Raw genomic sequence first — 22165 nt, 5'->3', positions numbered from 1 at the left:
AAATTGTTACTGTAAAATTGAAGTTTTTTTTAAATTTACAATAAAAAAACAAAAGTACATTTTCCAGTAAAATTTGAAAGCCTGGAAATAATGTGTATCAATAAAGTACTGTAACTTTTCTTACTAAATGTATTATTTATTTTTATTTTGGCAGAAAAAAAAAAAAATACTCCTTGTAATCGCAAATAATGTTGACTTAAATATTGTCTAACTATGCAAAAATATATTTTCAAACCATTTTTTAAATATTAATAAATACTAATAATAATGATTTCAAAGCAAGTTATCCATCAAATTGTGCCATGTAAAAGTAGCAATAGATTTCACGGTAAAATTGTGAAACTTACTGTGGTTTTTACCGCATTTTTCTCTAAATGAAAAAAACTGTAGTTTTTTTTTTTTACTGTAATAAACTGTGGTGCTGTTTTGACATTTACAGTAATACACCGAAACATCTACAGTTGTTGATTTACAGATAAAAAGCAAACAAACCAGCAGCTCAGGTGCAAAAAATGTTTTTTTACAGTAAAAAAAAAACGGTAACATGGGGAACATATTCATTAATTAGTTGCTTATTAAAGTAACAAAGACTTAATTTAGAGTTATTTGGACACTAGGGGAACATATAAGGGTTAGGGTTAGGGTTGCTAATAAGCAATAATTCTGAAGTTATTGAGGGAAGACTCTTAGTGAATGGCTTACTGGTTGTATAATAAGGCCATGCCGAAAAAGGCATTAATATGTACTTAATGACTAATTAAGAGCCAATGTGTTACTAATTTGCATGTTAATAAGCAACTAATTAATGGTGAAGATGTGTTCCCCATACTAAAGTGTTACCAAAAAACAAATGTAAATTTTACAGTACAATTCTGGCAACTGAGCTTCCTTTTTTTTTTTTTTACCATAAAAACAGCAGTACTGTTTTTCCATTTACAGTAATATACACAACATTTTGAGGTGAAATTATTGCAACTTACCATATTTGTTTTTACATTTTAGTTTTGAAAATATCTACTAATAAAATGCATTACAAATTGTATAATAATAGTATTCACTGTTAGAAGCGGCCCTTTGGGGCCAAACCTAACTGTGATGTGGCCCTCAGTGAAAACGACTTTGACACCTATGGTGAATAAAAAACAAAGTAGCGGTATCAGAGTTGTCAGGCCGGGAGGCAGTAGGTGTCCTGGCTGGTCCACCAATATCAAATTGGCTAAAAATGTTCTCCTTCTTACAAGCCACATTTTGAGGCTGGTCACTCCAGGTGCAGCTGTTACAGACGGTTGCTTTAAAGTGATTACCAGAGAGGGTTCCTCGGGCTCCTCTGGAGTAGCGGGCAGGTCTTCCGGGGAGGAGGGACAGCTCTGGTCACTGGCATTGGTCACGTCCCCGTCTGCCAGAGCCTCGAATGAAGGCAGGCCGTCCTCATCCACCGGGATGCTGTCCAGGGTCTCTGTAAGCACTGCCAGCAAGTTGGCCTCATTTTCTTCATCTATCTTCTTAGCAGGCGTGAAAAAAAAAACAGTAGACAGACAGAAACATAGAGAGAGAAAGAAAATAGGACATTTTAGTCTGGAAGTTGTAAATATTTTCCTCCAAGGAAAGTAAAAGTGGTGGGTGGTTGCATGCAAGTTTTGCCTAAAATCCCCCCACCCACCCAAACACACACACACACACACACACACACACACATACACACTTCCTCCTGAGTGAGTCAAGCCTGTCAGTCATATTTTAAAAAACGCAGCTTAACGGGACCAAAATAATATCGTCTCCCAGAAAAGCCATTAGCCAGGCTGACAAGCGAGCAAGTATCTAGGGTAGGCAGGGATGTTTTCAAAGGGAGTTTGTGGGCAAACAATGACGCCCGGTTCAAATCTACGCAGACAAAATGTTTGCCAGCAATCCTCCAGATACGGGAGAATTAGCGCGCTGCTAATGCCGAATAAAGGCGCCGTATTTAAAGATGTTAATGACAGTCGGGGAGTTTCATATAAGGGGGCCGTGAAATAAACAAACAAATGCCACATATAAAGGTGAATGCAGACTGAAGAGCTTTTTGGAGGGTAAACTGCATATATATTTTGCAGTGAAAGCAGCAAAAAGGCTTCTGTGCGCTCCTGTCACAGAGGATCTTTGACTTGCTTCTTGTCTCTACGACCACTCATTTATACTACCTGAGCTTTGACTAAGGATTTTCATCTGATTCGTACGATTTTGCCTATAGTCGACGATCAGTCGCATCTATGGCATCATGTTTTCTTTAAAGGCCTACTGAAACCCACTACTACCGACCACGCAGTCTGATAGTTTATATATCAATGATGAAATCTTAACATTGCAACACATGCCAATACGGCCGGGTTAGATTAGTAAAGTGCAATTTTAAATTTCCCGCAAAATATCCTGCTGAAAACGTCTCGGAATGATGACGTTTCCGCGTGACGTCACGGATTGTGCGGACATATTGGGACACCATTGTGGCCAGCTATTAAGTCGTCTGTTTTCATAGCAAAATTCCACAGTATTCTGGACATCTGTGTTGGTGAATCTTTTGCAATTTGTTTAATGAACAATGAAGACAACAAAGAAGAAAGCTGTAGGTGGGATCGGTGTATTAGCGACTGGCTGCAGCAACACAAACAGGAGGACTTTGAGTTGGATAGCAGACGCGCTACCGTGAGTACAGCTTTGGCTTCCAAACATTTGATCGCTTGCCCGTACGTGCGTGCCGCTATGTGCATGTCACGTATGTAACTTTGGGGAAATATGTGTGCTGTACGAACTTTACGGAGGTGAACGGTACTTTGGGCTGTGGGATTGAGTGTGTTGTGCGGGTGTTTGATTTGTATTGGTGGGTTGTATGGACGGGAGGGGGGAGGTGTTTGTTATGCGGATTAATTTGTGGCATATTAAATATAAGCCTGGTTGTGTTGTGGCTAATAGAGTATATATATGTCTTGTGTTTATTTACTGTTTTAGTCATTCCCAGCTGAATATCAGGTCCCACCCGCCTCTCACAGAATCTTCCCTATCTGAATTGCTTCCACTGCCCTCTAGTCCTTTACTCTCACTTTCCTCATCCACAAATCTTTCATCCTCGCTCAAATTAATGGGGTAATTGTCGCTTTCTCGGTCCGAATCGCTCTCGCTGCTGCTGGCCATGATTGTAAACAATGTGCAGATGTGAGGAGCTCCACAACCTGTGACGTCACGCTACTTCCGGTACAGGCAAGGCTTTTTTATCAGCGACCAAAAGTTGTGAACTTTATCGTCGATGTTCTTTACTAAATTCTTTCAGCAAAAATATGGCAATATCGCTAAATGATCAAGTATGACACATAGAATGGACCTGCTATTCCCGTTTAAATAAGAACATTTCATTTCAGTAGGCCTTTAAAGAGCAAAGCTTTATTTAACCTGACTCTCGCCAGATCCTTGTAGTTGGCTGAGCTCCACACAAGGATCTGGGACTTCTCAATAGGAGATGTATTTCAGAAGGCGGGGCCTTGTAAAAAAAAAAATAATTGTATGTGATTGGATAAACCACTTGTCCGTTATCTTGAATGACGCGGTACTTCAACCACTCACAACCCGTGACGCTGATGAGAGCGACGCTGGGAAATCCAAAAGGGAACAGCCAACATATTGGATAACGACAGAGCAAAAAGTTCTCGGTTCATCTTTTAAATAATAAATATTCGATAGATTCGACAAAACAGTTGCAATAGCAGAATCAATGTCAGCACACGACTCCTCGCTGCGTGCCGCCATTGTTGTTTGAGTCAAACAGTCGCTTCGGCGCTACGTCACATCTATGAAATCCCGCCCGGAGATCCTGGCTGGTTCATTATTTTTTGCTATCTTGAAGTAGTTTGCATTGCCCTCGAGCCCAGATCCTTGTGTGGAGCTCAGCAAACTACAATGATCTGGTGAGAGTCAGGTTAAAGCTTATTGGGCTCTCCACAAAAAAACGGATTCTGAAGATATGTAGCACTATACAATGGTCAATAGGTGTCAGTAACATCTCATGGATGTAGAAACACAGATCTTATTTTCAGGGGAGCCGAGAAGACGATCAAACTTGACTACCTATAGCACAGGTGTCAAACTCAAGGCCTGGGGGCCACATTGTGAAGCAAAAGCCTGGAAACAGTGTGCGACAATCAAGCATACATCTTTCCTACTTAATGTCTTCGTTCTTTCAATTTTGACAGAGACATTGCATGCCCTGCATCCAATTGCATGTATTTTAACTGTAATAGTATCCGGTGGAACAACACTCATCAACATATATTTCAAAATATTTTTGTTAAAATAGGATTCAATACTTAAATATCTGCTAAGTTGTACCCTGAATTGTGATTTCAAATAATATTATCCATCCATTTGTTTCTTATTTAAAATAATAATACATACAAAAGCAATTGTGTAATATTATAATGAGGTAATTATACAATAATATTCATATATTTACTGGGGTTAGTTATGTTAGTGCATGTGATTTAATAAAAAATTAATTATTGCGGTATTAAATATGAGTGAAGATTAATCACTCTGTGATTGAGATGAGAGGCGGCCAATTTCTTTTCAAAACATAACTTTAGATACGACTGAAGTACCTTGTTGGTATTGCAGCAAAAACATTATCGGCGAACATCAACTTTAAAATGACATCTTAAAGCGAAACACGTAGTCGAGGACGGTAACGATAGCATGAATGCTACATCCACAACAAACAGAGAACGCTATGCTGGCGGTTTACCTGCGTATTTGTTGTCAACAAAAGTACTACAGTTAAGTTAAACATATGATTTTGCTAAACGGACAGCCACCGCATGTAAACCACCTAACATCTGTGAAGACCAAGTCCTGCAAGAAGATGTCATTCATATCACCGCAGCTGATCTGTCGTACAATACCTTCGAGAGGCACAACTGCAGCAATGATGAACCAACAGTTCAACACAAACAGGAGCATCAAGTTGCAACTTCAGGCAGAATGTGAATTTATTTTGCTTACTGGAAAACATTGGACATCTGTAAGTAACAGTGACGTGCGGTGAGATTCATGGCTGGTGAGGCACTGACTTCATCACAGTCAGATTTACAAACATATGAACCCTAAAGAGTATCTTATTCACCATTTGATTGGCAGCAGTTAACGGGTTATGTTTAAAAGGTTATACCTGCATTCTTCCCTGCTTGGCCCTCAGCATCAAGGGTTGGAATTGGGGGTTAAATCACCAAAAATTATTCCCGGGCGCGGCGCCGCTGTTGCCCACTGCTCCCCTCACCTCCCAGGGGGTGATCAAGGGATGGGTCAAATGCAGAGGACAAATTTCACCACACCTAGTGTGTGTGTGACAATCATTGGTATTTTAACTTAACTTTACACATACAAACTGTAGCACACAAAAAAGCACATTTAATAAAAAAAACGATATTATGGTCTTACATTTATGTAATATATTGGGTTGTAGGCAATAACCAGGCGAGGTGATGAAGTACGTCTCTTTACTGTAGATTTCAGAACAGACTCAACACACTTGACGTCAGGTGCGCAACACCACGTAAATCGTTGGCCAACCAAAAAGTAACCCCAGTACGCTATAGCCAACATTAACCAGAAGATGGCAACAGACAAACATAGATCACTCTATTACATTCCTCCCCTTTTAGAAATGTAGAAGTTTGTCAAAAGAAATAAGCAACCCTACCAAAAAATGCAGCAGCTCAATAAGAAGCCAAAAAGTGCAAAAACAATAATGTTCGTGTTGGAGGAGTTGTGAATGAATGAAATATGAAATCCGTGCTGCAGTCTGCAGGTGTACCTAATGTTGTGGCCCTGTCATTCACAACTCCTCCAACATGAACATTATTGTTTTTGCACTTGTTGGCTTCTTATTAAATAACTTTCTTAAATAGATTCAATCTTGCCGTGGAAAGTTTAAGTGTGGGCTTTAGTTCATATAACACTCCCGTCAGGGGGTGCATTCTACGGCGGAGGTACGTTATCCACCACCAGGAGGCGGGATTACTGCGAGCCTCACACAGTGCGTCTTCGCAGCAGTTTTATGATTGCTCAGCACAAGAAATACTTTACACACATACAGTTGTTGACAAAATACACTGTACATTATATACCTCAGCTAACTAAACTATGGAAATGTATAATATAGTTCATATAGCAATACGGTCTCACTGCACAGCAGGCCAGCAGTTAGCCGAGTCCGCAATCCATGGTGAGGCTCAACGCAGTGATGTGCCTCAACTTGCTGCTGATCACCGCACCGTCTCTTCAGTATTTGAACGGCAAATGTGAAAATTTAGCGGTTTTGAATAAAAATAATCTAAAACTGGTGAAGTTAAATGGAATATAACTTTATAGTATAATCACTGGATACATATAACAATTTAATTTTTTTTTTTTTTTTTACATTTTTTTTCTTTCCATGATGGCAGGTGAGGCCCCGCCTCACCTGCCTCTAGTGACTACACGTCACTGGTAAGTAATCACAACGAGCTGGGATCGCATTGTGCCAAAAATGAAAATCAGCATTAAGCATGTTTGTTTAAAACAACTGGTTAACTATATAATTAATAACTACCTTGTTTGCAATAGTATTTTGAATACTTTCAAAATGTGCACTTAATTCTTACTAAAGTTATTGTCACCAAGTTTTGAGGAAATCATGGTCTTGCAGTCCAGTAAAACATTTAAAAAAACATTTATGTATAGCATTCTGACTACAAAATTGCATTTGTATCCAAATATTGGGATATTTTCGTAAGCAAATTTGATTTATTTTGCCACTAATAACCCGTGATTAATCATGGTTAATCACCGTTGTAGACTGTGATGAATCTGATTAAATAATAATCACTTGACAGCCCTTATATTTTCTAAAATGAAAATGATCCATCGCAGAAGAGCCCCCCAACACACCCGCTGCGATACTCAACTCGTCTCCGATGATTCGACTGCGAGGTTAATAGTCAACTCGAACGCCCGAATGGCCGACTATTCTAAGACACCTTTAGCTTTCAGCATTGCTTTTTAAATGCCTGCTCCTCTGGTGAAGCTGCCCTCTAATTGGCTGGTTTAGGACAACAAATTGATGCATTACTGCCAAAACAAAATCAAACTGTTGTTTCTTAGCAGAAAATACCCATCGACAGTGTTTTTTCAAAGGGGAAAAACATGTCATTATGCTTCCCCTGGCAAAATGTCAGCGTCCGCCACCGGTTATTTTCTCAACTTCCTCCCCTCACCCCCTCCAATTTGCATTTAGCAGACGTCTCAGATGTTCAGTTAGCTAGCTAACAGTGAGGAAAATGTTAATGGGATGCTCAGTGAGTAACAACATGAGCACTCTGTCATTATTAGAAAATGATGAAGGGGACATATTTCACAGAGATAACGCCACATACGAAGACTGGGGGTTGGAAGTACGAGGGGGCGACGCCACCCTGGCAAAGCAAAAACGTCCTGGCAGGATATTGCTCTGTATGAGGTGTCATGCTGTTTAATTACTTGTAAGGAGCTTTAAATCCAACGCACTGGAACGGTGTGCAACCCCCCCATACACACACACACACACACACACACACACACACGCACACACACACACACACACACACACCTCAAACATTATTACCTGGCGACTAAGCGGGAGAGAGGGGAGGCAAGTGGGGCGGGGGTGCTCAGCAGTTATTAGATGCTTCTTAGGCCAAATTCACGAGAGAGATTAAAAGTAGGATCATAAATGAGTCTTTAATGAGCCATCTGTTTTGGGCTGACCCCAACTCCCACCAACAAGCAATGTAGAGGAAAATATTCTACCAATGTTGGCATGAAGGAGTCTAGTGACTTAAGTGACCAACCAATCACCGGTGTTGCCTGTAAATATACACGGTATATACAGTGTTGAATCAACAAACATTGCCGAATTCCTGGTTATCTGTGGAATGATTGACATGTAGATCGACCACTGTTCCTTTTAGCAGTAGTAATGTCCGAACAATGACTGCTAATATGTGTCAAGATGGGTCAATGTTTGTACAACAAATGATTTCAACAAAGGACCAATAACTGGTGCTAATTTACAGACATGTAGCTCGACCAATGTTACCATGAAAATATGAGTCCTACCAATAACTGGTGTAGTGCGCACTGATCCTGACATTTAAACTGACCAATCTTTGCATGGCGATGGAATCACACGAACAACCAATAATGCAGTGTCTGAGGACCAAAGGAGTTGCATGTCTGAACAACGAGTGGTTTATCAACATGTAATCGTTTACATGCAAACTGACTAATGTTAGGTCCAATTCCCGACCAATGACTGTTATGTTTGCTCATGGACATGTTTGTTCATGGCAGACAAGTAGATCCAACAAAGATAAGTACATGTCCAATTAATGACTGATATTGGAAATACTATTTGAAATGTAAACTGGCCAATGTATGCACAATGAATGACCTGTACAAAAACTGGTGGTCCTGTACATGTAAGGACTGACATTTAAATTAACCAAAGTTCATCAAACGGCAGTCATATGTCTGAACAATTCCAGCAAATGACCTATAGCTGGTGCTAATGATTGACCTGCAGACCTACCAATGTTTGCATGAATCTGCCCAATGACTGACCAATAACTAGTGCTATGTGTAATGATTAGCATTTAGACTGTATAGACTGCATAAACAAGAGACTAACTGTCGCAGTATGGCAAGTCGACTGAAAGAAGTTTGCATGATGACAAATTCACATGCCCAATCAATGAGCGATGCAGCTTGTCCTGAATGACATATACCAGTCAATGTTTGCATGAATAATTATTTCAATGACTTACCAGTAACTGGTGCTACATTTAATGCTTGACTGGAGCATTGTGTCTTAACTGAAATGTAAACTGACCAATGTTTTCATGAACAATCAGCCCAATGACTGACCAATAACAAGGCCTTCCACTTAAAGGCCTACTGAAATGAAATATTTTTATTTAAACTGGGATAGCAGATCCATTCTATGTGTCATACTTGATCATTTTGCGATATTGCCATATTTTTGCTGAAAGGATTTAGTAGAGAACATCAACGATAAAGTTCGCAACTTTTGGTCGCTGATAAAAAAAGCCTTGCCTGTACCGGAAGTAGCGTGACGTCGCAGGTTGAAGGGCTCCTCACATTTCCCCATTGTTTGCACCAGCAGCGAGAGCGATTCGGACCGAGAAAGCGACGATTACCCCATTAATTTGAGCGTGGATGAAAGATTTGTGGATGAGGAACGTGAGAGTGAAGGACTAGAGTGAAGTGCAGGACGTATCTTTTTTCGCTCTGACCGTAACTTAGGTAAAATGGCTCATTGGATTCCACACTTTCTCCTTTTTCTATTGTGGATCACGGATTTGTATTTTAAACCACCTCGGATACTATATCCTCTTGAAAATGAGAGTCGAGAACCGGAAATGGACATTCCCAGTGACTTTTATCTCCACGACAATACATTGGCGAAGCACTTTAGCTACGGAGCTAACGTGATAGCATCGGGCTTAACTGAAGATAGAAACAAAATAAATAAACCCCTGACTGGAAGGATAGACAGGAAATCAACAATACTATTAAACCATGGACCTGTAACTACACGGATAATGCTTTCCAGCCTGGCAAAGCTTAACAATGCTGTTGCTAACGACGCCTTTGAAGCTAACTTAGCTACGGGACCTCACAGAGCTATGCTAAAAACATTACCTATCAACCTACGCCAGCCAGCCCTCATCTGCTCATCAACACCCGTGCTCACCTGCGTTCCAGCGATAGACGAAGGACTTCACCCGATCATCGATGCGGTTGGCGGCGAGCGTCGGATAGCGCGTGTGCTATCCAAGTCAAAGTCCTCCTGGTTGTGTTGCTGCAGCCAGCCGCTAATACACCGATCACACCTACAGCTTTCTTCTTTGCAGTCTTCATTGTTCATTAAACAAATTGCAAAAGATTCACCAACACAGATGTCCAGAATACTGTGGAATTTTGCGATGAAAACAGAGCTTTTTGTATTGGATACAATGGTGTCCGAATACTTCCGTTTCAACCATTGACGTCACGCGCAAACGTCATCATACATAGACGTTTTCAACCGGAAGTTTCGCGGGAAATTTAAAATTGCACTTTATAAGTTAACCCGGCCGTATTGGCATGTGTTGCAATGTTAAGATTTCATCATTGATATATAAACTATCAGACTGCGTGGTCGGTAGTAGTGGGTTTCAGTAGGCCTTTAAAAACACAGTATCACATACATTTTCAAGATATCCTAAATAAGCGTCAACTAACAGGAGAAGGATGATGCAAATGGCAAGGGAGGCTTCCCGTCACTTCCATTGATGACTACTGAACTATGGAGAGGAAAATGGTGGCACAAAGAACAAAGACAAAGTGTGGTGGTGGCTGTGGAATCGACTATCCCGCTTAATGGACCTCACCAAATTAAAGATTGTTTAACAATGCTGGGCTAATTGTGGGGATCACAATATATTAACCCTGTTCCTATGCTAAAGGGTGTCATTCTGTGGTTGTTTTATTCCAAATGCTTCAATTAGCCATAAAACATGCTGGCAAGTGCTTGCAAGAGCTTCTCCTCCCGCCTGTCTTACCTCCTTCACCCCTGCATTCCAGCAAAGAAAGGCACATGTTCATTACGAGGTGAGGTCCTTTTGTTATCAGGAAAGGTTTTCTTTCAGATTGTCCTTGCCATTAACTATTTTATTGAGTTCCGCACTTCCCCATTGTGTGCCAGCAGATACTATTCACAAGACCGATAACTCTGGAAGAAAGGTGAAAAGAGCTGCTTTAAACAAACACCAAAAGTTCAAATTAAATTTGTTAATTGCCAGAAACCAAACAAAGGTAAACTGTTTTTTGGACAGGGAACACTGCTTCATTAATATGTAAAAAAGGAACCCAAAGAAGCAAAATATGTAGAAAATTAAGTAGGTCATCTCAAGTTAATTATTGCTTTGGCCAAAACTGCACCATTGCAGCTTTAAATTACACTAATTACTAATCAAAGTTTTCCTATTACAGTACTGTAAAAAAACCAAAACAATGACATTAGTCAAAGATCCTCTATGTGAGAGGAGTGGTCTGCTGTTTTTATGGACTTACTGTTTGACTGCTATGCATAGCATTTTTGCATTTGGTACAAACCATAAAACTAAATGTTAAACCTCCGTCCTGGCTAGCAGAAGCTGCGATTAGCTTTAATAAATAGCTGCCAACCGGCTCTTGTTATCGTCAGAAGTTGCTCCCATTGCAATCATTTGACTGGTGGTGCTACCGCGACTTTGCAATAATCCATTAGTCCTGCTCGGAATTCACCACTCGGAAGTCTCCTTGTTAAAACACGAGAGCTATGTGGGTGAATTGACATTAGGCGAGCGCACGCTGGCTATTTATATGCCAGATGTCTGTCTGGGTTTAGAAGGCCATGCGAGTAATACATCACAGAGGAAATGGTTTGACCCATCAATGATGTGTGTGTGTGTGTAAGGATGATATATCTCCTGGGAACCATTGGAAACTGTTAGAACGCTATCACATGAGCTGACGTGGGGGACAAGAGAGGGAAAGTGAAAGTGAGAAGAGGCGCTATATAAATATATATGTGAATGTATAGATGTGTGCGTTGTAGCACATCCTGGCCACATCCGATAGAGATGCCTACCCCTGGGATGTAAGCGAGGATGTTCTTTCTTCTTCCCGTTAGAGACGGCATCACCCTGTTGCCACTGCTGAACTCGCTTACATCTGTAAGTGTAGCTTGTGTAGAAGCTTCGACTATTCCAACAAATGTGTTCAAGAGATCAAAGAGCAATGAACCCAAGCTAAAGTTTACCAACCAAGTACTAGGCAATTAGGCAACCCAATGTTTAAATCAGTCTAATAATAAATAAATAACAATAAAAAATAATAAAAGCCGCTGCCTGACCAGGGCTCAGAGACTACTCCCACCCCCACCAAGGGCTGTTTTCACCGCTGGACTCTAGAAAGAGGTTCCGCAGCCTCCGTAGCAAAACGTCCAGGTTCTGTAACAGCTTCTTCCCTCAAGCCATAAGACTCTTGAACGCATCACAATAATCCCCTCAATTCCCCCCAAAAACGGATGAACTCGCTGGAATATAAAGACAATATACCATACATCCATAAACGTGGATGCATATGCAAAAGTGCAATTTATTTATCTGTACAGTAATCTATTTATTTATATCTGCACCTTATTGCTCTTTTATCCTGCACTACAACGAGCTAATGCAACACAATGTCGTTCTTATCTGTACTGTAAAGTTCACATTTGAATGACAATAAAAGGAAGTCCAAGTCTAAGTCTTTAAGTCTATTGAACCAATAATCAGTGCTGTATGTAACATGCAGACTGACCAATTATTGGATGTCTCTAACTACTGACCAAACACTTACTACGTTTGCATACACTAAATTACTCTGATTTCTTGAATTATTTTCTTTTTGTATTGATTTTTTTTTTTTTTTTTTGTATTTTCACACCTTCAGGCGTGAACTCGAAGTGTCCATGCACCTTCTCTAATGCGACCATTGGTCATACGCCATGTGCCTGCCACTAAATATATTGCTTTTTAGGTTGACCTATGACGTCACACTAGCCTCTGTGGCTCCGTACATGTTAACAGCGAGGACAACGTGGCGCGGTTGGGAGAGTGGCCGTGCCAGCAACCTGAGGGTTCCTGGTTCAATCCCCAGCTTCTACCAACCTAGTCACGTCCGTTGTGTCCTTGAGAGAGACACTTCTCCCTTGCTCCTGATGGGTCGTGGTTAGCGCCTTGCATGGTAGCCCCCGCCAAGTGTGTGAATGTGTGTGTGTGTGAATGGGTGAATGTGGAAATAGTGTCAAAGCGCTTGGAGTTCCTTGAAGGTAGAAAAGCGCTATACGAGTATAACCCATTTACCATAACCTAGCTCTGTGGTACATGATGTCAGCTGTAATATTTGAAATGATCTCAGATTGAGCTACGAACATGACGCTACTATCAAGAATGTATTTGAGCGGATGTAGTTCCGAAGCATAGAAAGATTTTCTAAATAATTTTTTGGAAACAAAACTTCTGAATTTCTCGGAGTTCATTCATAATGCTCTTTGATTGAAGGAGTTTTGAACCCGAAGGAAAAGACTGTTCGTGCCCCGGGCAATAAATAAATAATGATAAATGGGTTATACTTGTATAGCACTTTTCTACCTTCAAGGTACTCAAAGTGCTTTGACACTATTTCCACATTCACCCATTCACACACACATGGCGGGAGCTGCCATGCAAGGCGCTAATCAGCAGCCATCAGGAGCAAGGGTGAAGTGTCTTGCCCAAGGACACAACGGACGTGACTAGGATGGTAGAAGGTGGGGATTGAACCCCAGTAACCAGCAACCCTCCGATTGCTGGCACGGCCACTCTACCAACTTCGCCCTAACGTCCCAATACTGTTCCAAATGAAGGTTGCTATTGTTCTGGACTATCTTGCTAGTTGTGTGTAATACAGAGTTATTCTTAATCACGCTTCATTTGCATTGTAATGCTTCATTCTCTTCCATCTCATTCGTATTTTGTTCAGGAGTCTGAATTAAGACGGCATCTTCCATTTCCTTAGCTACCTCCTTCACTAAATCTCTGCTTCTTTTTTTCTACTGTCGATGCACTTTAAAAAGTTCTGTTATTTTAACCTGTGAAGCAACAGTCTACTCTTCATTACAATTGTTGCTACGTTTTTATTGAATGGTATCTGATTCCGGGTTATATCCCACGCGTTAAGACTGGCGCATGTGCGATATGAAGGGTCCCCTCCGGCGCACACACCCCCTTGAGGGATCTGGTTTCCAATCACATAATCCAGGTGACCAATAAATTACTGGTGCTGCTTTGCCTAATTGGCATGTAGACCGGTCAATGCCTGGATTTGTCCACCCACTGACCAAACACTAGTGCAACACCCAATGACTGACATGTAGACTGACCAAATTACATGACTGGTGCTATCAGCGTTTCCCATAAACTGCCAAGATACCTGTGGTGGTGGGGGCGTGGCTATGGGCGTGGTCACCATGACATCATCGAGTAATTTGCATAATTTACTACAATGATATGATTTTCTCTAAAAAGGCTCAAAAAATGTATACTTACTAATTAATAATAACAGTTTTGTTTTAAATGTCCATCCATCCATCCATCCATCCATCCATTTTACAATATAATTACAACACTTTATGTACATATTTATATACAGACTTGAACAGTAAGTTATTCACTGAAATATATTTATTAATTGTGGTTCTTACAAAAAAGATATCTTATAAAATATAAAAGCTAAAATGTCTCTTAAAGCTCTGCCCTTTTAATTAGTGGATACTTAATAATTTAACTTTAGCCTACTACTACAACCATATTATTTACCAGCAACATAAAGTGAAACAGAGGCAGAGTTGTCCTGCCACAGTCAGTAACAAATAAACAGAAAACAGTAGTGGTCAAATACAAATAAGGCAACAAGAGAAGTATCCTACACTTCTCTTTTGTAAAGTAAATCTGAACAGCCTATATGGGCATCTACATCAACTATATGATTTGCCTGAGAAGCTGGACAGGACAAAAAAAAAAAAAAAAAAAAAAAAGTTTTTTTTTTTTTTTTATTTATTTATTTTTATTTGTGGCGGACGTAATTCTTTCGTGGCGGGCTGCCACAAATAAATGAATGTGTGGGAAACACTGTGCTATGTACTAATCAATGTGTGGATGTGTTTAACCAATAACCAAACACTGGTGCAACAAACATTGATTAACATGACCAATGTTTGTAAAATGACTAATTTGCATGACCGACCAATTACTGGTGCTGCTTTGCCTAATTGACATGTAGCCCGATCAATGCTTACATTTGTTTACCCACATTGATGCAACATGCATTGATTGACATGCAGACTGGCCAATGTTTGCATAAAGAGTAATTATCACTGGAGCTAATGATTGAAATACAAACTGGCCAATGAGGGCGGAATTACTTGTTGTCTTTGTTTTGGACTAGCAAAAAGAGCAGAAAGTACTCCAGTTAGTGATGGAGGACACCACCTTCGACGCCCCGCAAGCCCATCAATAGTTGGCGGTGTTTGTCTTTTGTCCTCGGAAGGACGCCAACGTGCCGCTCTAAACACATTGTGGACATCATTGTCGCTGCATGCTCAGGAAGATATACCGGGGCAGGGGGCAATATCAGAGACGAATGGTAATTGAAATGACACAATCTTTTTTTGGGGGGGAAATGCAGGCATTTGATGGCGGCGGCGAAAGAAGGTCAATGCATTTAATTTGCACTCAATGGCGGCGTGACAGGGAAACACCTGAAAGCACACGATCTTATCACAGCCTCACAGGCACCGCCACTTAGCCGCCGGCTAAAAGCTATTTGCTGATTAGCAAATAAACGCATTATCTTTTTACCTTCACTTCTGCCTGTGCGCCTGGAAGCAGGTAGAGGAGAGTCTCTTCTCCCCCTCGGTCATGACTTTGCAGGCAAGCTATTTGAGCGAGCTTTTTTTATTTTGTTTTCTTGTGTACTTTCATGTGCCATATGGGCCGTACTTTACTGGCGTTTACGCGGCGTTCATCTTTACAAGTGAGGAGAACAAAGCTGCGACAAGCTTCATCTTTGGAGAACGCATATGGACACAAATATTGGGACACTTGCAAAAGAAGTGGTGCCACTATTGCTTTTCAAAGATCATCGATGTGACAGGAGTGCTCTGCTATTTAAGAATCTACTGCAAAAGAAACACCATTCGTCAAAGATCCTCTATTTCACCCATGCTCCGCTAGTTTAAGGATCTACTGCATAGTAGTTGCTATTGATTAAAGCTAATCACAGCCTCTGCCGGCTGGGATGGAGGTTTAACATTTACATTTATGGTCTGGAACCCGGTCACATGCACAAGTGGGAATCTGAATATATAGCTGCATGGCGTCACATGGCCCACAATCACCCTTCTCTCCATCTCAGTGAATTCATGCTTAATGAGCAGTGGGTGCTGGAGCAGGGTAAGTCGCCGCCTCATCACAGGGCCAACACAGATAGACAGACAACATTCACCCTCATATTCACACACTAAGGCCAATATGGTGTTACCAATCAACCTATTCCCAGGTGCATGTCTTTGGAGGAATTAAAACCTGTAATTCACTTCACAGCAAAAGTAAGCTACTGCCTTGCGGTTTCCATCAGTCAGTTTACCCCTGGCTGAAATGTATCTTCTCCGATGACCACAAAAATAGTCATTCATTCATATACCAGTGTGGGTATAACTGGAGGAAAGGTGGGTGAATAGTAATTAATTGGATAGAGGATGTTGAGTTTGAGTTGAGTTGAGTTGAGTTTGTGTTTATTTGGAACATGCATGCATACAAAATGATACATCACAATTTCCAGTTTCTCTATTCAACATGTTCGAAAAGGAGTAGGAAGAAGCAGAGCTTATTTAATCCTACCCCTTGCTAAAACGTTAGTTCACTTCCTGTCCTCAATTCATTCACAATATACTCCGTAAGTAATAACAATAAAAATAAATAAATAATAATCAGTGAAGTAAGTTCAGTGTTTCCCATAAACTGCCAAGATACCTGTGGGGGTGGGGGCGTGACTATGGGCGTGGCTATGGGCGTGGTCACCACGACATCGAGTAATTTGCATAATGTACTACAATGATATGACTTTCTCTAAAAAGGCTCAAAAAATGTATACTTACTAATTAATAATAACAGTTTTGTTTTAAACGTCCATCCATCCATCCATCCATCCATTTTACAATATAATTACAACACTTTATGTACATATTTATATACAGACTTGAACAATAAGTTATTCACTGAAATATATTTATTAATTGTGGTTCTTACAAAAAATATATCTTATAAAATATAAAAGCTAAAATGTCTCTTAAAGCTCTGCCCCTTTAATAAGTGGATACTTAATAATTTAACTTTAGCCTACACTACAACCATATTATTTACCAGCAACATAAAGTGAAACAGAGGCAGAGGTGTCCTGCCACAGTCAGTAACAAATAAACAGAAAACAGTAGTGGTCAAATACAAATAAGGCAAGAAGAGAAGTATCCTACACTTCTCTTTTGTGACGTAAATCTGAACAGCCTATATGGGCATCTACATCAACTATATGATTTGCCTGAGAAGCTGGACAGGACAACAAAAAAAAAAAAAAAAAAAAAAGTTTTTATTTTTTTTATTTGTGGCGGACGTAATTATTTTGTGGCGGGCCGCCACAAATAAATGAATGTGTGGGAAACACTGAAATTATATTTCATATGGTGGGATAATTATCATTATCTAGAAAATAAATGGATGGATGAAATAAATTGAGAATGTTTATCATGGTTCTTCTTCTTTGTACTTTGTAAACACTTTAAGTTTGAACAGTTTGTTGAAGTGGATCATATTGATTTGTTTGCTTAATTCATTCCATAATTTAATTCCACATACTGATATACTGAAGGTCTTAAGTGTTGTACGTGCATACAGATGTTTTAAATAACATTTTTCTCTAAGATCATATTGCTCCTCTTTTGTTGAGAAGAATTGTTGTATATTATTGGGTAGCAGATTGTAGTTTGCTTTGTGTATAACTTTAGCTGTTTGCAAATTCACTATGTCGTGGAATTTCAGTATTTTCGATTCAATGAATAGTGTTGGGAATAATGGATGTTGGGTTTGAACCAGCTACCCCCGGTTTCTGGAGGACCTGCTCAATCTCTGTCATGGAGATAATCTTTCAGTGATGCTTAACTTTTGGGTCACAAAACTGTTTTCAGTGGGTCTAAGTGTCTTTGCCTGATGGAGATGTGAACTTCGCAAATGAGTCAGGTCTTTTGAACGGCTCTTTTAATTGAACGATGTCAACTGACTCGCAGAACCATTCATTTGGGGGCCTTTCTTACTTGCATATTTCGAAAAATTAGGACATGGAGCAGCGTTAATAAACATATTTTCTTTGCCATAGAGCGCACTAGTATTTAAGCCGGTTTCACAACATTTTAGAAGAAAAATAGGTTGATTGGCAACACTAAATTGGCCCTAGTGAGTGAATGTGAGTGTGAATGTTGTCTGTCTATCTGTGTTGGCCCTGTGATGAGGTGGCGACTTGTCCAGGGTGTATCCCGCCTTCCGCCCGAATGCAGCTGAGATAGGCTCCAGCACCCCCTGCGACCCTGAACGGGACAAGCGGTAGAAAATGGAAGGATGGATGGATATATTTTGACATTTATTAGCCATACGGAGCCATTAGCCGCAGATACATCCATCCATCCATTTTCTACCGCTTGTCCCTTTTTTGGGTGTCGCGGGGGGTGCTGGAGCCTATCTCGGTTGTATTCGGGCGGAAGGCGGGGTACACCCTGGACAAGTTGCCACCTCATCGCAGGGCCAACACATATCAATATAAAATATTTATAATTAAGATTTACCTTAATTGTTTCCAAAAGGTGCCTGTCACACAGCAGTAAAACAGCTACAAAAAAAATCAGAAGTCATCATCCTGGGACCACTAGCTGTGGAGGCTAGCTCTCCAAACACCTACACAGACTTAATAACTCCACGGTGACTTTTTGGTAATTTTACAAAACTGAAACAGTACAAAAAGAATGCCATTGTAAAGTAATAATTACAAATGGGAACTGATAAGATTTTTCCGGTTCCGATTCCACTTTCGATTCTGCTTAACGATGCGGTTCCTTAATGGTTCTCTTATCGATTTTTATTTGGGGAAAAAAAGAGAAAAGAAAGACCACATGATCTTAGAAAGCCTAAAGTGTATTCACATATGTAGCATAGAAGAAACACTTTTTTTTTTTTTGAAAATAAATGTAATAAATATATAAATATTATTCTGTAGAATTTAAAAAAATAAAAACAATTGTGGAAATTACACAAGAATGTAACATTTAGTTACATGCAATATTAACTTATTGCATGCAAAGTGAGAGACGTTGGTTATAAGGTTGAATTGAAAATCTCAGAAAATTTGCAGTTTTAAAAAGTGTAAGCCAAGATCATCAAAATGATAAAGGCTTGACATATCTATTTTTTTTTTGCATGTAATGAGTATATATTAGTTTCACATTTGAAGTAAATTGCTGTACACAATATTCAAATTGTTTGAGCTTCACCTGTATAATATAATGACTGCAAGAAAATCTGGTGGGAGGAAAACATGCATCTTTTCTCTGACTACAATTGGACATTCACCTAACGAAAATCAGGAGTGTCTACTGTAGCAAATAGATCTAGCGGCAGACGTGAACTGGGGCGAATACTGCCCCGGAGCCAGTCAGAATCTGTTTCTTGTCATGCTCATCTGAATGAAAAGGCATTACTTCCAATTTAACAAACAATAGTACTAACAGGATAGGTGGTTAGTTAGTACCTGTTGTATCCAGATGACTTACTAGCATTACTGCTGCATGGGATGAGAGCGGAGCGGTTCAAAAACGCGACTTTCATTTATAATTATTGCATGCTGTGTGTTCAAATGTTTCAGCATATTGCTCGCATGTCTTCTTGTTGATGAAATAGCTGCCTTATAATTATTAAAAGTAGCGCAATTGCAGTCTTTTCTTGTAAAATGTTAGTTTGTTTTGATTGAGCATTGCCATTCTGAGATCTGATGTCACTTCACAGTACGTACGTTCTGTCATGACGTCATCCCCACCCGGAAGAATCAATAAGAGAATCGCTTGGCAAAATGGCAAACGATTCCAAGTAATTGAATCACTGGGAACTGGTTCCGAACAAGATTTTGATTCCTGTTCCAAGTAATAATACTAACATGGATAATTGTAAACATGTTAGCATATTCACTCATGCTAATGACGCTAGCTTGATTGCATTACGATAGCACATACAAATATGCATGGAAACAATTCTACATATATCAAACCTGGGACGGTTTAGTAATTATGAATTGTTTCAGTTATTTTGTAAAACTTTCAAACGTTTGGATTGATGAATGAAGAATCCTTTTGAGCAGAAAACGCTAAGGACAGTTTTATTTTCGGTTCAAGGCACGAAAAAGGAAGTACATTTTCAATCTGCAGTGAGCGAGCTTGTCCAAAAGATGGCACCTTAGCACAAATAATAACACACCTTTTCAGTTTCTCTGTTGGTGTGATATGAAAACTATTTGTTGAATACAAAACACTATGGCCGTTAGCGAAGAAAAATCAAGAAATTAGCCACACCGTTTTATAAGCCGCAGGGTTAAAAGCATAGGAAAAAATAGTCTGGAAAATACAGTAAGTCAATTAAGACAACAAGACCAATTAAAGGGAAAGGGTGTGTTTGCCTTTTTTGATTAGAGCCAGCAGCTTAAGTATTTGACTTTTTGGCAATTTTTCACATTTTATCAACACTGGGTCTGGGAATGGGTTTGCGCAGTGATGACTAGGGATGATGTTTGATAAGAAATTATCGAGTTCGAGTCTATTATCGAATCCTCTTATCGAACCGATTCCTTATCGATTCTCTTATCGAGTCCAGATAAGTTGTTGTATATGGGAAAAAAAACACAATATTTGGTTTAACAAAAGCTCACTTTTATTATATAAGAAAAAAATTAAATCTAATAAATAAATACATATTGACTGTTACCCCCCTAAAAAAATAAAAATAAAATAAACAAATATTGACTGTTGTTACCCAAAGTATATTAAGTGGGATTTTTCAGAAAAACAAATATATACAGTAACACAAAAACAACCTGTCTCTGTGATCACTATAGGTGTATAAATAATAATATAGTGTTAAATAAAATCAGTCCCTTGGGCACAAAACTGAAAATACTGCTCTCCAAAAAGTGCATTTCTGCTGCTATTTGACATAACTGTCAAATGCTGATGCTTTGACATTTTTGCACTTTATTTCTTTATTGAAAGAAATTTCTATGAAGAGAAAAGTTGTTTGCAAATGTGATTACAATGCTAAAAAATGAAAAGTTAAAGCTAAAAAAAGAAATACACTTTATTGTGTTAACATTATTTATTTATAGGTGGAAAGATGTGATGTTATGAGCTAGGAAAATCACAACTACACTACCCAGCATGCAACGGGAGTGACGAGCATGCGCGGTAGACCCGAAAAGTGTTGTTGCATGTCGCCACCCGGCAGCTAAGAATGAGGTTATGAGCACGCTGTGAAAGTAAACGTCAAGAACTCAGCCAACACGCCTCGTCTGCATTATTTATAATTAGACAGACAACACATATACAGTGTGATTTTGTATTGTTTACAAGGAAAGAAAACCAAAAGTTAAAAAAGGGAGATATCATATATATGTATGTGCTGCGGTTGCTTTAAGAACGTTGCGACAGCTGCCGTAAAGGAGGTGCGTTGCTAGCCTGGTTGCTATGTTTCCGGTTGGTCGTAAAAGTGTTCGTCATGTGTTTGTAGTCTGCTCAAATCTCTCAGTAAAGTTATTCATTGGATTATACCTTTTGTTTTGAACTTTGGAGCGCTTTTTCCGGTGCATTTTTTTCCTGCTTTCGCTATCTGCTCCTAATGACTGAGCTACGTGCCGTCATTTCTTGTGATGTCTCAAGGGGCATTTCTGTTCGGGACGGTATTTGTTCTGAGGGATTCGAATAAAGAACCAACTCTTTTTCTTTACTATAGTGGTCTCGATAACGGGTACCGGTTCTCAAAAAGGGATTCGAGTCCGAGGACTCGGTTCTTTTCTTATCGAACAACCGGGAAAACCGGTTTCGAGTATCATCCCTAGTGATGACCAATTTGGGGTTTGACTTGGTAGATTTTGCAGCTAAACCAGTTGAGATCCACTTATATAGAGAATCTTTGCAATGGGTTCTGAAAAAACGGCTACTTCGGGTGATAGATATGAGATGGAGCTGTCCGATCCAGCATGGTTTGGACATCCGCTTGCCTACTTTAGGTCCTCAAGGCCAATGATTTGTTTCAAGTGGGGAAGAGGAAGATGAAGGTGGTTTGGTCCAAAACAATAGTCTCTTTTGGGAGTGTATGGAAGAAGAGCATCTTTTGATCTGCTTGGCTGTCATGCG

At 39.7% G+C, this 22165-nt stretch overlaps 1 protein-coding gene across 1 annotated transcript in view; it reads right to left on the bottom strand.

Annotated features, from left to right (window-relative positions):
• ppargc1a (peroxisome proliferator-activated receptor gamma, coactivator 1 alpha) overlaps window positions 1–22165 on the bottom strand; it is a 79953-nt gene that overhangs the window by 45015 nt on the left and 12773 nt on the right. The window contains exon 3 of the mRNA XM_062065942.1: window positions 1305–1502. Within this exon, the coding sequence (XP_061921926.1) occupies window positions 1305–1502 (198 nt within the window). The remainder of the gene's footprint in view (window positions 1–1304; window positions 1503–22165) is intronic.

The sequence above is a fragment of the Entelurus aequoreus genome, linkage group LG12 (genome assembly GCF_033978785.1).
Source record: "Entelurus aequoreus isolate RoL-2023_Sb linkage group LG12, RoL_Eaeq_v1.1, whole genome shotgun sequence".
Lineage (NCBI taxonomy): Eukaryota > Metazoa > Chordata > Actinopteri > Syngnathiformes > Syngnathidae > Entelurus > Entelurus aequoreus.
Note: the sequence above shows the minus strand (reverse complement) of the source record. Positions and strands in the feature narration are given on the sequence as shown.